At 37.7% G+C, this 14,786-nt stretch overlaps 2 protein-coding genes across 3 annotated transcripts; both read right to left on the minus strand.

The window, feature by feature from the left end:
* Positions 1-7,167: 7,167 nt before the first annotated feature.
* Positions 7,168-10,585, minus strand: LOC104877636 (uncharacterized). 2 transcript variants are annotated; one of them, XM_059735394.1, is made up of 5 exons: positions 10,331-10,579; positions 9,015-9,390; positions 8,127-8,945; positions 7,737-7,935; positions 7,168-7,626 (listed from the first exon to the last, which is right to left on the minus strand). In XM_059735394.1, exons 2-5 carry the CDS (start codon positions 9,331-9,333, stop codon positions 7,323-7,325), a joined length of 1,641 nt encoding a protein of 546 aa, XP_059591377.1. In that variant the 5' UTR covers positions 9,334-9,390; positions 10,331-10,579; the 3' UTR covers positions 7,168-7,322. The 2 variants fall into 2 exon arrangements, with proteins under 2 accessions (XP_059591377.1, XP_010644667.1); XM_010646365.3 differs by having other exon boundaries at positions 8,127-9,390; positions 10,331-10,585.
* A 2,724-nt stretch (positions 10,586-13,309) lies between these two features.
* LOC132253335 (uncharacterized) lies at positions 13,310-14,670 on the minus strand. The gene is made up of 2 exons (XM_059735118.1): positions 14,343-14,670; positions 13,310-13,473 (listed from the first exon to the last, which is right to left on the minus strand). Exons 1-2 carry the CDS (start codon positions 14,668-14,670, stop codon positions 13,310-13,312), a joined length of 492 nt encoding a protein of 163 aa, XP_059591101.1.
* Positions 14,671-14,786: the final 116 nt, after the last annotated feature.

The following is a 14,786-nucleotide window of genomic DNA, read 5'->3' on the forward strand; positions in this document are numbered from 1 at the left end:
ATCTGAGTAGCCAACTACCTCTAAATTGCTTGTTCGTCTATACATAAGCTTGTAATCTTTGGTTCCTTGAAGATATCTCATCACTTTCTTTGCAGCTTTCCAGTGGTCTATACCTGGGTTACTCTGATATCGTCCTAACATTCCAACAGCAAATGCAATGTCAGGCCTTGTGCAGACCTAAGCATACATCAAACTTCCGACTACAGAAGCATATGGAATGTTCTTCATTTGTTCCCTCTCAAGATCGTTTTTCGGGCATTGGTTCAGATTGAACCTATCACCCTTCACTATAGGGGAAACACTAGGTGAACAATTCTTCATCCGAAATCTCTCTAAAACTTTATTGATATAGGTTTCTTGAGACAAACCTAAGATACCTTTAAATCTGTCTCTATGGATCTTAATGCCAATGACATAAGATGCCTCACCCATATCCTTCATGTCAATCTTTTTAGAGAGGAATTGTTTCACCTCATGAAGTAAACCCTTATCATTGGTTGCAAGTAAGATGTCATCCACGTATAAAACAAGAAAACAAACTTTACTCCCACCGACCTTAAGGTATATGCATTGATCCATAACATTTTCAACAAAACCGAATGAAGAAATTATGTTATGGAATTTTAAATATGATTGGCAAGATGCTTGTTTTAAACCGTATATGGATTTCTTAAGCTTACAAACCAATTGCTCACCATCACTAGAGGGGAATCCTTCAGGTTATTTCATGTAAACCTCCTCCTCTAGCTCTCCATTAAGAAATGTTGTTTTCACATCCATTTGTTGCAATTCCAAATCAAAGTGGGCTACTAATGCCAATATAATGCGTAAGGAATCTTTCTTAGATACAGGAGAAAAGGTTTCCGTGTAATCGATTCCTTCTTTCTGAGTGAACCCCTTTGCAAAAAGTTTGGCCTTGTATCTCTCAATGTTGCCTAATGAGTCTTTCTTTGTCTTAAAAACCCATTTACAACCAATGGTTTTTGCACCATTAGGCAACTCAATAAGGTCCCAAACATCGTTGCACTTCATGGAACTCATCTCATCCTTCATGGCATTGTACCATAATTCTGATTCTTTACAATTCATGGCTTGTGAAAATGATTCGGGATCATTTTCGGCTCCTATATTATAGTCAGATTCTTGTAGATACACTACATAATCACTAGGAATTGCTGACCTCTTAGTTCGAGCAGACCTTCTTAAGGTTGCACCAATATCTTCCGAGGAAGTATGAGATTCAACTTGTTGTTCAGAAGTGTTAGGCAAATCCTGATCAACTTGGTCTACTGGAATGTTGTCAACAACTTGTAGAACTTCAATGACTGGTTGAACTTCATCGATTGTTCGTTCAACACCCGTTTGTACTTGAGGGGTGTTATGAACAATAAACAATCTATCGCTTGAAGTGGAAGGTTGAGACTCTGTATGATCAATATCAGAAACTATGTTTCTAAATTGATCGCTCCCATTGACCAAGTCATATTCAAGAAATTTAGCATTTCTTGATTCCACAATCCTAGTGCTGTGAGATGGACAGTAAAACCTATACCCCTTGGACTTTTCAGCATATCCAATGAAATACCCACTAATAGTCCTTGGGTTCAGTTTCTTCTCTTGTGGATTATAAATTCTCACTTCAGACGAGCATCCCCAAACGCGCATATGTCGCAAACTCGGTTTCCAACCTTTCAATAACTCAAATGGCGTTTTTAAGACAACCTTGGTTGGAACTCGGTTTAATATATACACAGCTGTCTTAAGTGCTTCAATCTACAAGAATTTAGGAAGTTTTGAGCTGCTAAGCATACTCCTCACCATGTCCAATAAAGTTCGGTTTCTTTTTTCTGCTACACCATTTTGGTCTGGAGAACCAGGCATGGTGTATTGGGCAACAATCCCATGCTCTTGAAGAAACTTCGCAAATGGCCCAGGTGATTGTCCATCTTCCAAGTATCTATCATAATATTCTCCACCTCTATCTGATCTCACGATCTTAATTTGTTTACCATATTGTTTCTCTACTTCTGCCTTGAAGACTTTAAAGGCATCTAAAGCTTCATTTTTATTATGAAGTATGTAGAGATACATGTATCGTGAGAAATCATCTATGAAAGAGATGAAGTATTTCTGACCATGAGAGTCCATGTCAAGACTACATATATCAGTATGTATGATCTCTAGTGTGGTAGAACTCCTAGTAGCACCTCTCTTTGACTTGTTGGTCTGCTTTCCCTTAATGCAGTCCACACAAGTCTCAAAGTCAGTAAAATCTAGAGTACTAAGTACCCCATCATTCACCAATCTTTTGATTCTATCTATGGAGATATGACCTAATCTCCGGTGCCACAATGTAGAGGAATCCTCTTTTACAACACATCTCTTAATACCAGTTTGGACATGTAATGAATTATGAGCGGTATCATTTTGTAAGAATATACAATAAAGACCATCAGACAAGATACCATTCCCAACACATTCAGATTTATAAATCAAACTGAAAGATGTTTCTGAAAAATGAAAGAAATATCCAAACGGTACAAGTCTAGAAACTGAAATCAGGTTTCGTGAGAAACTTGGTACATAAAAGGTCCTTTGCAATTCCAAAATAAAACCACCATATAAAGTTAAATAACATATCCCTATTGCTTCCACATGCGAGCCCATCTTGTTTCCGGATAAGATGAATTGTTCACTTGTCACTGGCTTCCTTAGGTTTTGCATACCCTACAAGGAATTTGAAATGTGGATTGTAGATCCAGAATCAATCCACCATGTGTTGGTGTTTACATTAACCATATTAGATTCATAACAAACAAATGAGGTAGGGTTACCTTTATTCTCAAGCCAATTCTGAAATTTCAGACATTTCTTCTTCACGTGTCTTTTCTTTTTACAGAAAAAACACTTTTCGTCTTTCTTAATGTCAGATTTAGGAGAAATTTGTTGCTTCCCTTTCTGACTGGCTTGAGATTTTCCTTTCTTTCCTTTCCTTTGCGTCACCAGCATGGCACTTTCTCCTTATTCCATCATTAACCTTCCTTCCTCTTGAACACACATGGTCATCAATTCATTGATAGACCACTTATCCTTATGTGTGTTGTAAGAGATTTTGAAAGGTCCATACTGAGGTGGAAGAGTGTTAAGGATAAAGTGCACCAAGAAGGATTCAGACATTTCTACATTGAGTTTCTTTAATTGAGCCACAATGTCCCTCATGTCCATGATATGTTCACGCACACCTCTTATAGCGGTGAGCTTCAAGGATGTGAACTTCATAATTAGGGTGCTTGTCAAGGCTTTATCTGAAGTGACGAATTGCTCGTCAATAGCCTTTAGCAATTCACGAACATTTTCATGTTGCTCGATTGAACCACGTATACCAACACTGATTTTTGTCTTAATGTACATCACGCTAAGGCGATTAGATTTCTCCCAGCGTTCATACAATAAAATTTGTTCAGGTGTGCTGGTATCAGTGATCTTATGCGGTTCATCTTTCCTTATAGCATAATCTATGTCCATGCACCCTAATTGAAGAAGAATTCTCTCATTCCATATCTTAAAGTTATCTCCTCTAAGTTCGGGAACCTCACAACGAATATCAAATATGCTAGGTAAAACTGCACAAAAGGATTACAAGCTTATTAAAAATTTGAGGCTTTAATATAAATTCATGCTTTACCAATGTAGAACATACTTAAAATTGAATCTAATTTTATTAAAAATTGTCTGTGGGCTAAATCTTTAATTCAATCAGATTAATTATCTTTATGATATACTTTATCAAACTATTTTATTGAATTATGAAATTTATTATGAATATAGTTTGATATTTTCTGTCTATAATCTTTATGATAAACCTATTAAATTAATTATTCCTAACTCCTGTGGGTAAATTAGGAAAAATTAATTTTAATATTTTATCCTAATTAATTATATAAATATAATGAAAACCCTGTGGGGTAAAATCGTCATATTCATATAATTAATTACAATTAATGTCCATAATGTGATCCAGATTTACTTAATATATAATTTTTATATAATTAAGGTTGCTGTGGCTATTCCTTAATTATTAAAAAATTATATTGTTCACTAGACATTAAGATTATAGGATATATATATTTTAATATATCTTATACAATTTAGATAAAATTTGCATGCATCAATAGCTACAACATTTAATTTATCTAACACAAGATTAAGCTACATTTTATACATACAAACAATAAAATTAATGATTTAATATGCATGTATAAAGGATCACATATAATTTAGAATTAACTTGAAAGGATTTCATAATATGAAAGGGTGCCTAAATTCATATAAAAAAACAATTAATTCAAATCCAATAAAATAATTCAAACCGGGCCATTAGAACCTAAACCGACCCAAATATCATATTTAACCCATGGCCCAATACACAAAGACCTTTAATAATTTTATTGGGTCACTGCACATGTAATAAGCCTAATGGGCCCAAAAGTAAAACCCAATCTCTCTCTAGTTTTTTTTTTATTTATTTATTAATTTATGGGTTCCAACATTCAGCACGTTGGCATCATAACCACCCTTAGTCGCATGCAGCCGCATCATCCGCGGCACCAAAACAACATCGAACCGATCTTTAAGCGACGCCGGCAGCGGCGCACCTTACAACCCAAAACAACACCTCAAATGGCACTTCTAGAAAGGCTGAAAATGGTGCCTGCAACGACGCTTGAATAGCTCCTGAATGACGCTTGCAGTGGTGCCTGAATGGCACTCGAAACAGGCACCTGCATCGGCGCTTGAATAGCGCCTGAATGGCGCTCAAAATAAGCGCCTGAATGGCGCTCGAAATAGGCGCCTGCAGCAGCGCTTGAACAGCACCTGAATGAGCTCAAAACGGGCACCTGTACCGGCGCTAAACAATGCTTGAATGGCGATTGTAGTGGTGCTTGAATGTCGTTCCCAACAGACTATGACGCCAAAACGACATCTCTGTCATCCTCTGACGAGCACGGGAGGTGGATGCAGCTGTGTGAAACCAGCCACACGTAGGCTCCTCCACTCTAGGAGCCACGCCACCCAGGCCTTCGCCCGGATGTCGAGACTCATCTCCTAACTTGGAATGGGCAGGCCAACATTTATCCACATTAAGCCTTACCCGCACAAACCATCCACCCACCTTGACACCCCAACCAGAAGTTTCCAGATTTATTTGTTCTTATTTCCAGAAAAAAAAAAAAAAAAAAACAATTATACAAGCTACTAATACCAAGGCAAAGGTAAGATTGCATAGCTCTGATACCAAATGTTGGCAATTCATAATGCATATAAACAATTCATTCATATGTAACTTATGTCATACTTACCTCCAGCCATTGTTGGGTTGCAAGTCTTTGGTTTCCAAAACTCTTATCTCTCCCTATGGATGGTGTAGTTTCTGAAGATTTTCAGCAGCATGAGAGAGAAGCTTGGGACCAAGACCGATATTTAAAATACAAAGAAAACGTGGCTTCCCATCAAAGCCACATTTCTCTGATTTGCCACACGATGAGCAATTGAAAGAAACGTGCTCCTTAACAGCAGCTACATGATGAAGGATGTGGCCAAGTGTTGGACCACTTCAGGGCAGTGGAACGTGGGTGGTGAACGTCGGTTATTTGATAACATGGGCTACATGTGAACAATGCTACATACATGAGCCATGGGTGTGACCGAGATCATGCGACCCTCCAAAATGTGGTGAAAGACTCTAATTCTAGCAACAATGAACTTAGTAAGGCGTACTTGGGCATACGAGTACAAGACATCTGGGTTGGTTGGCTAAAACACACAGGTTCAAGGAAGGGAAACATGCAGAGACACGAGGTTTGTTGGTTTAGGCACAAGACAAAGTCTAGCGAGTAACATCCGGGAGATATAGCCACTCCTAATCTATGAATATAGGGTTGCGTCTAGGAACAACAATGGGGTGAGTTTTTTAAGTACCCGCCTTTAATGAGATAAGTTTAAAATTTAAGGGCTTAAGATTTTTTTTTAAAATCCAAGACGGGTTCAAGGTGAGTTCGTCTCACCCCATCCAGCCCCACCTTAATCATATATAAAATTAATTTAATTTAATTTTAATTTTTTATTTTAATATATATAATAATAATGGTAATAAAATGTTTTTCAATAAAATAAGTTATACAAAACTATAATATTTTAATTATTTATTTTTAAAAAAAGTTAAACAGGATGAGATAAGGTGAGTATGGAAAATTTGTATACTCGTCCCGTCCCACCCCACTCCATTTATTTATTTTTAATGGGACAAATATGTGAATTATTTTGAATAAATGAGACGGGTGGGTTGGGATGAAAGCGATCCGTCCCGAACCCGCCCTATTGCTATCCCTAGTTGTGTTGTAGAAATGCATAAATACATCATCTGAAACAAGGACAAAGTGTTTGGGACACCTGATAGCACCTCAAGAGAAGTTGCAAGCCTTAAGAAACTACTAAGATAGGTGAAAGAGCTTGGGTTGGATCTCTAATACATGGGTAGTTATTGAGATTTTTTGGCTGCCTATTAATACCATGTTGTACAGGTAAAAGATAAAATGTTTCCATGGACTTAAAACTCGTTTTATAGTAATTCTAAGAAGCGATTGTAATATTTATAGTACTTAAATTTTTTTATTTTTCAAGTGTTAGAAGAGATAAAAAAATACTTTATAAAATCACTATCAAACAGACACTTAGAGTTCGTTTAACAATTATTCTAAAAAATGTTTATAATTTAAAAAGTATTTTTTTAAAAATAATAATAATAATAAAGTGTTTAACAAAATTTAGGAAACATTTTTAGAAATCTGAAAAATCACTTTGTAGTATTGAAAAATTAGTTGTAGTGTTATTTAGATAAATACGTGATGAATTATTCTTTTACAAACACTTTCAAAGAAAACATTTGTACTAAAAACAATTCAAGTAGAAACACTGCCAACTAAGAAGCTTTGATTTTTTTTGTGTTGGGCACGGAATTATACAAGTTGAGCTGCTTGTATACTTCGTGTGTCGGTTGCTTCGGTGTGGGCTTGCTAGGTCGATCTTCACAACATCACACAAAAAAAGAATCTTGTGACAGCTAGCACTATGATGCTTAGGATAGTAAGCATCATAAGAGAGTTGCCCTGCCATCACCAGAATTCACCCTTTTTCCTTTTCTACATAAAAACCTTTGCATCTTAAAAGATTACATCTATAGATCACACCCACACATGTTCATTCCACACCAACGTTCATTGTATTAATTACAAAAACAAAGTTTCAAACTCCTCCCACTTGGATCATTTCATAAATCTGTAGCTAGGCTTCTCAGTCGTTTTTTTATGCCCAAATTTGTAAGTTTTGCTAGGACTGCAGTTGAAGTTACTGTCACCCCCAAAGCCATACTTGGTGCGGTACCCTGGGTAGTCCCTAAAATTGAAGGGCACTTCTTCTATAAGTCTTAGCCCAACTCTTGAGGCTAGAAATTCCAAATTCCACTCATAAAAGAAGCCATTGCTTTTGTGAGTAATGTGGATTTCTCCATCTATGTGAATCAACTTCTTCGCATTTTCTAAAAACTGTTGTACCAGCATCCGATGTCGCCTGCAAGAATTAACAATGATATAGAAGGAAAATTTTCATGTAAGAATTGGGAATGCAGGCTATACATAAATTCAATTCATAGGAGCTTTTCAAAGAAAGAATCTACCAACCAGATCTCATCCTCCCTGGGTTCATCGGGAAAAAATCCAGCGAGTGGGAAGTTGTAAACAACTCGATCAAAACGCATGCATTTGAATGGGAAAACGTTTGCCATTTTGGTGGCATCAACATCATGCATGACCTTAGCACCCAAGCTCCGGAGTTTATCGATGTTGGGCAAGGCATGCCTATAGTTTGTGCTCAAAAACTCTGAAAATTGCAGCTGATAGTCATCAGTTAAGGTCATAAGACAAACCCCAAATGGGTGCTGGGGCACATGCTAATCAAGGTTTACTCAGGACTAGAATGAGAAAATACCCAAATCAATCAAAATCATGGCATTCATGAGAAACACTCAAAGAAGATTACCAACTTATAATTCAGGATTTCTTGTTTGTTACCTATAGAATCAAGAGAAGTAGCGGTTATATTTGTAGCAGAAGCAAAAGCCACAGCCAAAGACGCAGAGAATGAGAAGTCCCCTTCACCCACCAGCAATATTTTGTACTCACTGCTGTAGTGCTTTATCCATCTTACTCTAAGCTTTCCTTCCTCTAGGTCTTCTTCACAGCTGCTACAGTCCCACCAATTTTTTCCTACCACTCTGGTTCGTTCTTCGTTTTCTTCAATTATGTTGTAATGGTGGAGCCGTGCAGAAACTTGCTTCTCATCACCTACAACTTGGTTTTTAAATTTTGCAGGAATTAACAGATCCAATGCATCATCAGACCTGGAATTGCTGCGTGGGTCCAAGCTCAGTGGAAAACCCAGAGAGTTTCGCTGCGATGCACCATTGATGCCTGAGTTGCTGCTTGGGACAGAGCTCAGTGGAAGAGTCACTGGATTTGGCTGGAAATGGGATGCACCACTCACGCTAGAGTGGCTGCAGGAGCTAGAGAGTAGTGAAGGATGAGTCTGTATCTTTGGCTGAGCATGAGAAGTACCACTTGGCCTGGATAGGCCACACGAGTTGGAGCTGAGTGGCTGAGGAGTCTGCACTGGTTTTGGGTAAAAATGGGTTGTGCTGGATTGGTTGCATGAGCTAGAACTTAGCTGTTGTTGAGTCTCTAGTTTTGGCTGGACAGGGGATGATACAGTCGTGCTGGAGAGGCCACATGAGCTCAAGTTGAGTGGCTGATGAGTCTGCACTGGTTTTGGGTAAAAATGGGTTGTGCTGGATTGGCTGCATGAGCTAGAACTCAGTTGTTGGTGAGTCTCTAGTTTTGGCTGGACAGGGGATGATACAGTGGCGATAGAGAGGCCACATGAGCTCGAGTTGAGTTGATGATGAGTCTGTAGTGTTGGCTGAAGACGTGATGCACCACTTGTTTTGGAGTGGGTGAATGGGCTAGAGCTAGAGTTAGAGCTAGAGCTCAGTGGAGGCGTAGGATGAGTCCGTAGATTTGTCTGCAATGTGTAGTCCCTACATGATCCTAAGCTCGGTGGAGAAGTAATTGGATTTGGTTGCAACGCAGGCCTTGAGCTTGAAGAGTTGGTGTCTGAGCCCAATTTCGGTGGAGAAATCAGGGGTAGTTTTTCACTTGGCTTCTTTTTATCATCTTTTTCACCCCACAACCAGCGAATAATAATGGAGAGAATTTGACCCATTGAATCACCCGTCCCCCTTCTTTTTCTTCTTTTTCTTCTTCTTCTTCATCTAGGAGCCTGTAAACATAGAAATGTCCCTTGTCATGAAAACCATGCGGGCGTCCACTGCAATGTCAATGGAATTGACAAAGGTCCGACCAACATTGCATTAAATTTTCCTTGTCTGACAAATAAGATAAGGGATGCCTCTGCCACTTACTGTTGAGAAATATAAGAAGATATTTCCCACAAAGCCTATCATGTTAACATTCAAGTCATCCCACATCGAAATAAGCGAGAGGCTTTTCGGTCTCATCTCATGTGGGTTTCCTCGTAAAAAGGGTTTTACCATATAAGCACTTTTGCTCATTGTTCTATTTATTGTTTGATTTTTCTTTTTATTATTATATTTTCAAATTATCGTTATAATATCATTTCATAACACATTAAAAATATATTTGACAATGATTTTAGAAAATATCTTTATTCTTTCTAATACTTGTAAAATAAACATTTTTAAGTATTAGAAAAACCAAAAATACTTTCTAGAATTAGTACCAAACATATTCTAAATCAGGTATCATTTCATATCCCATCATTGTAGCCTGCTCGACTACTTCAACTCCCAAGCCTTTCTCCTCTGTTTTGAATGTTGATTCCATAAATGTCTAGTTTCCAGTGATGTAGGGTTGCGTGAGTCTTTCTCTGCCATATCAGACCGAGACATTAATAGTGGGATTCTTTTTTTCTTTTCAAACCAATATGACTCAAATGCAACATTCATTGTATTCGGGATTCAAATTGTCAACAAATGAACCAAAAATCATCTTCACAGCCAAATCTACAACTACTAAACATCTTTTCCCTGTAAAACTAGTAAAATTTTCATCCAGACATGTTGATTAACTATAGAAGAACATGCTTCTGCATCATCCCCATCTAAGTTCAGCATTTTAGCAGAAACTCAATATGAAAAAACAGAATGACAGAAAGGGTAAAAGGGCGCCAATATCAATACCATGAATGCAGATGAGCTTGTGGATGATGAGAGTTTTGTTGAGACCAGAGATCAAAGCTCCCAAATCAGAGTTTTCCCACCAAAGATCGGACGAGATCAAACACTAGTGATGCTTGGCTTGCAGGAGATCCATCAGTGTTGGGTGTGAGAGATGAGAGTTGTGTTGAGAGTGAAGGGGGAGCAATATCAGAAGGTAAAGAAGTTTCCCATGATTCGTACGTCCAAAGACTTGGTTGGACTTGGCCATTTTTATGCTACGTGGAGGCACTCTATTCGGATTGATAAAATAAAAGAAAAAAATTAGGAAAGAAGTCCATTTCATCAAAGAATTTGATACCCAAAGTCATGGAAGTAATTAAAAGAGACTGATGATGATGATGGTTGTACCAAACAGCATTTGATACCCAGCCCACCAATCATAAAATTCAGTGACATGGGAGTGTATAAAGCAAAATAAGTTATACTAAAATTATTTTAAAATACTTTATATTTCCAAATAATCTTTTATTTGGGGAAATGAAAACAAAGTTGAAGAATTATTCTAAAACAATTTATTCATTTTAAGATTTTTTTTCTTTCACTTGGTAAATATATCATAATTTTAAAAATTATTCTATTATTTAATTTATATTATTTAATACTTATCATTATAAAAATAAATATGCACTTAAATATTTATAAAAATAAACATTACTTATTTTTCGTAAAAATTTTCATAAAGCTTACCGTTGGTCTAGTGATGCCAATCTCTTTGTTTATTGCTGCCTTTTAGGTTTGATTTCTCATACTCCTCTTTTCTACATATACCCATCCCACATTGAAAACTTATACAAACATTTCCTCCCATAGATTACATATGAGCTTGGCATAGAAATTAGTTACTTATAATGTGGCCCATCAAAATAAATGTATTTGGGTTGTACAGCTTTTAGGGCTACAGAAGGTGTTAATTTTGTCGATCCAATTTTGAAAACATTTAGAATCAATAAAGAGGGGTTCACATTTTCCGTACAAAAATATTCTTAATTTTTGTGTATTCTTTGATAAAGAACTCTATGTATTTTCAATGAAGTTGAGATCGTACAACATATTCTTAATTTGAGGCACTGACATATTGTGAACCCTGCATTTCGGCTCATGCGCTTCCACTCGAATGGCGTGACTCGTTTTTCTATTTTGAAAAAATGATTTATTATTATTTATTATTATTTTTTTAGAAAATGACTTGGAGTCGCTATTTATTTTTGTTTTATTTTTAAAGGGTAAACAAAATAAGAAAGAAAAACTCTAAGTGTGACTCATTATTTGGAAAAGGTAGTCTGTGAAAACCAAAAATGGGTTCGAGGGTCAGGTTACTTATCAGGAATGTACGATAAAGACCGTAGCACCCCACTAAGTCCCTAAAAACGGGTTCCTACTAATAAAATGAAGCAAGTATGATAATTGATAAGTAAATCAATGGATACCGAATGAAAATCAAAACAAAATACTCAAATGAATACGAGAGGCCAAGAACATACCTAAGTGAGGAACTGATTTATTTCATGGGAAGCAAAGGTTAGTGAACAAACATAGGATGATTATGTGCATATCATGGAACAAAGTAAATCAATTATGTAAAGCAATCAGATTAATCAATCAATCATAAAATCATGTATGTGGGGCCCCCCACCAAGGCCGGATTTATCTTAGCATAGATTAACTATAAATTTCATTATTTGAAATTATAAGATTATTCATGCTTATTAAAAATGTGAAAATCGAAAAATTATTAAAGATCGAGGAGAATTTATGAAAGGTGACTATCGGGGAGAAATATGGCAACCTAGTTTATTAAGGAGCGGAAAATATTTAAAATCAATGAAAGAAAGTAAAAATAAAATGAAAATAAAATAAAAATAAATAAATAAAGAAAAATAATAATAATAATAAAAGATAAAATAAATGAAATAAAATAAAAATAGAAATGAAAATGAAAATAAAAATAATAATAGTAACAATAATAGGAAATAAATTAGCAAAATGAAAAAGGCACGCCCCTGAGGAAAATGGCAAGAGTTGATTTGTTAAAATTGGATTTATTTAAGATCAAGAAAGAAGGAGAAATGAAGAATTAAAATCAAGTAAAAACGAGATTTTTTTGGAAATCCATTTTTGAAAGTGTGCATGAGAAAAGAGGAGTGTGGGACACGTGGGAATTGGATGGGCAAGTGGTGGAAGTGAATACTGGGGGTTTAATTGAATGCAGATTCATAATCTCAGTACTGATTCCATCCTTTGCAAGAATATCAGCAGCCTTGAGTGCTAGGCCTCCCTACCCATTGTCTTTATAGTCCACCCATGTTGTTTCTCAAATCTGTACCTCTCTGAATTAGTCGCTTTTTGTGCATCGGCTACCCCACTCAGCAAAGGCCGCTTAAAAGTTGTTCTCATCATGTACTCAGCAAAAATTTCTTGGTCAATGGCAGATGGGTTTTTGTAATAATGAGAGGTGGAGATGAGAATGGCGAGGGCGTGAACATGGTTAACACTAACGCTGAATTGATCTTGCAACACTCTCTCTCTCACTGATCACACATGCTCATAGGCACTTCCTCCTTTCTTTCCTTGTTAGCAGAATCCATCTCATTGTAGACGAAGTTACTGGAAACGGCCATCAACATGATCCAGAACACCAGAAATTTTCTTTCTCAGCTAGTTCTCTTCTCCTTGCTCTCCCCTCCTTCTCAGTTTTTCCATTTTTCATCACTCTCTGAAAAGCTCCCTCTAAATCTTCGCCTCTCAAGCAACCTCCTTCCCTTTCTATCTCTTCTTCCTCGCTCAAAAGACCCTCATTCTCCAGCTGATCTCTTCCCTCTCTCTATCTCCTGCTTCAAAATCTGAATAATCATGGATTTCTCAATCAACCCGTGTTTTCAAGGAGTTGAGCACACCATACATGTTCTAAACCTGACCATACTGCCTCAAAAGGGTAATCTCCTACTCCGCCTCGTTCTTCATCTTGGCCCTGTACTGGTAAGGAATGGCAGCAACCCGAGCCCATAGTACAAACATAAACGCATAACTCAAGGCAAAAACAGGGACTGCAAGTCCATTCATGAGGGGAATCGAGTTGTCTGCAATTGATTGAAGCTGTTTAGCCGCTGACCAAGAGCAAGATACACTCCATGAAAGAGATCAAGAATGCCCAGGCGGGTGATGTCGTTGATACTTGCTGGATTGATGATGCCCAAATGACTGGTTACAGGTGTGAAAAAAAAAGACCCAGTTTCCTTCTCAGACGCGAGAAACATGCTCATGTCGATCAACAATTCTTCTTCAAGCTTCGGAACGCAGCATCTGTGCCTGTGTGCGTGAGCAGTAGGCTAAGGAATTCAGACATTATGTGTGTTGTATTATTGATGCCGAGGTGAGACACTACTTTTATTATTGATCATGTGGAATGAAGGTACGTGAATGGGTGAGGTCACTCCGGGGTTATTTTAGGTTGATTGATGGTCATTATCTGAAGAGCATGCTAGTGGGAGAAATGAGAATGACGATCTGGGAGGGAATATGATGGGTTATAAGCTGAGGAAGGGGCATGAGGAGGGACTAGCGGGTATGGAGATGAGGAACGAACAGGTGGTGGCGAGCATGTTAATGGGTATGATAGGTGTATTGGGTATGGGTGTGATCAGTAGAGTGACTTGTGGAGAGTATAGCATGGGGAATGAGTAAAAAAAGAATGGGTATGCCGATGGCTTTGATGGGTATGAATGTTTAGAAGACGGTAAGCTGGTCATGACGTCCTAGGCGAGAATGGTTTGGCCTGGTACTCAAATTTGATGGAATGGATTTTGGATGGAAAAGTTTGTGAAGGTATGTCTAGCCATGCACGGCCATGCATAGGCGCGCCCATTTCATCTCAATGTCCAGAACTGTTCCTGAGATTTCCTGGTATCTCTACCCAATGATGGCGTCACCTACCACATCTGGACAACTCTCCACTATTATTCACTTGAACCAAAACCTTCAAATGCTTTCTTCTCATTATTTACACCTTCAACCATGGCCAGATTGAGGACTGTAGCCAGGAGCTGTTTCATCTTATTGCTCCGCAAATGCTCAATAAAATACCATTCAATGTCTTTTGGAAGCTGTGGTGCTCTTTCATTCATCTCCTGAACGTAGCTTTCGCCAAAACAACGGTGACCAACGTCGTGGACTTGCCAGATGTGAGAGACTGGTTTAGTTCTTGAGACAGCCATAACGCGGACTTGATCGGACCGACGATCTGACCTCTCTGCTGTTTGACGAACACGGAATATGACGGACCGGAGCGGCCTTGCCAGAGTCATTTTACAAGCTGGAACTATATGGTCAATAGACAAATTCTTGAAACTTGGGGAAAAAGAAACAGCTCTGAAATCCAAGTCTCAGACCGATTCCCCAACACTGTTTTCCATAATGATCC

Source organism: Vitis vinifera, chromosome 19 (assembly GCF_030704535.1).
Source record: "Vitis vinifera cultivar Pinot Noir 40024 chromosome 19, ASM3070453v1".
Taxonomy (NCBI): Eukaryota; Viridiplantae; Streptophyta; class Magnoliopsida; order Vitales; family Vitaceae; genus Vitis; species Vitis vinifera.

Bases quoted from the DNA above. Each gene is read 5' to 3' on its own strand.
- LOC132253335 (XM_059735118.1), bottom strand. From the start codon at position 14,670: ATGACTCTGGCAAGGCCGCTCCGGTCCGTCATATTCCGTGTTCGTCAA. The intron at 13,474-14,342 runs GTTTTGGTTCAA...GCTCTTGGTCAG, and splicing joins TGAGAAGAAAGCATTTGAAG to CGGCTAAACAGCTTCAATCA.
- LOC104877636 (XM_010646365.3), bottom strand. From the start codon at position 9,333: ATGGGTCAAATTCTCTCCATTATTATTCGCTGGTTGTGGGGTGAAAAA. The intron at 7,936-8,126 runs GTAACAAACAAG...TGCAATTTTCAG, and splicing joins TACTTCTCTTGATTCTATAG to AGTTTTTGAGCACAAACTAT. The intron at 7,627-7,736 runs GTTGGTAGATTC...TAATTCTTGCAG, and splicing joins CCCAGGGAGGATGAGATCTG to GCGACATCGGATGCTGGTAC.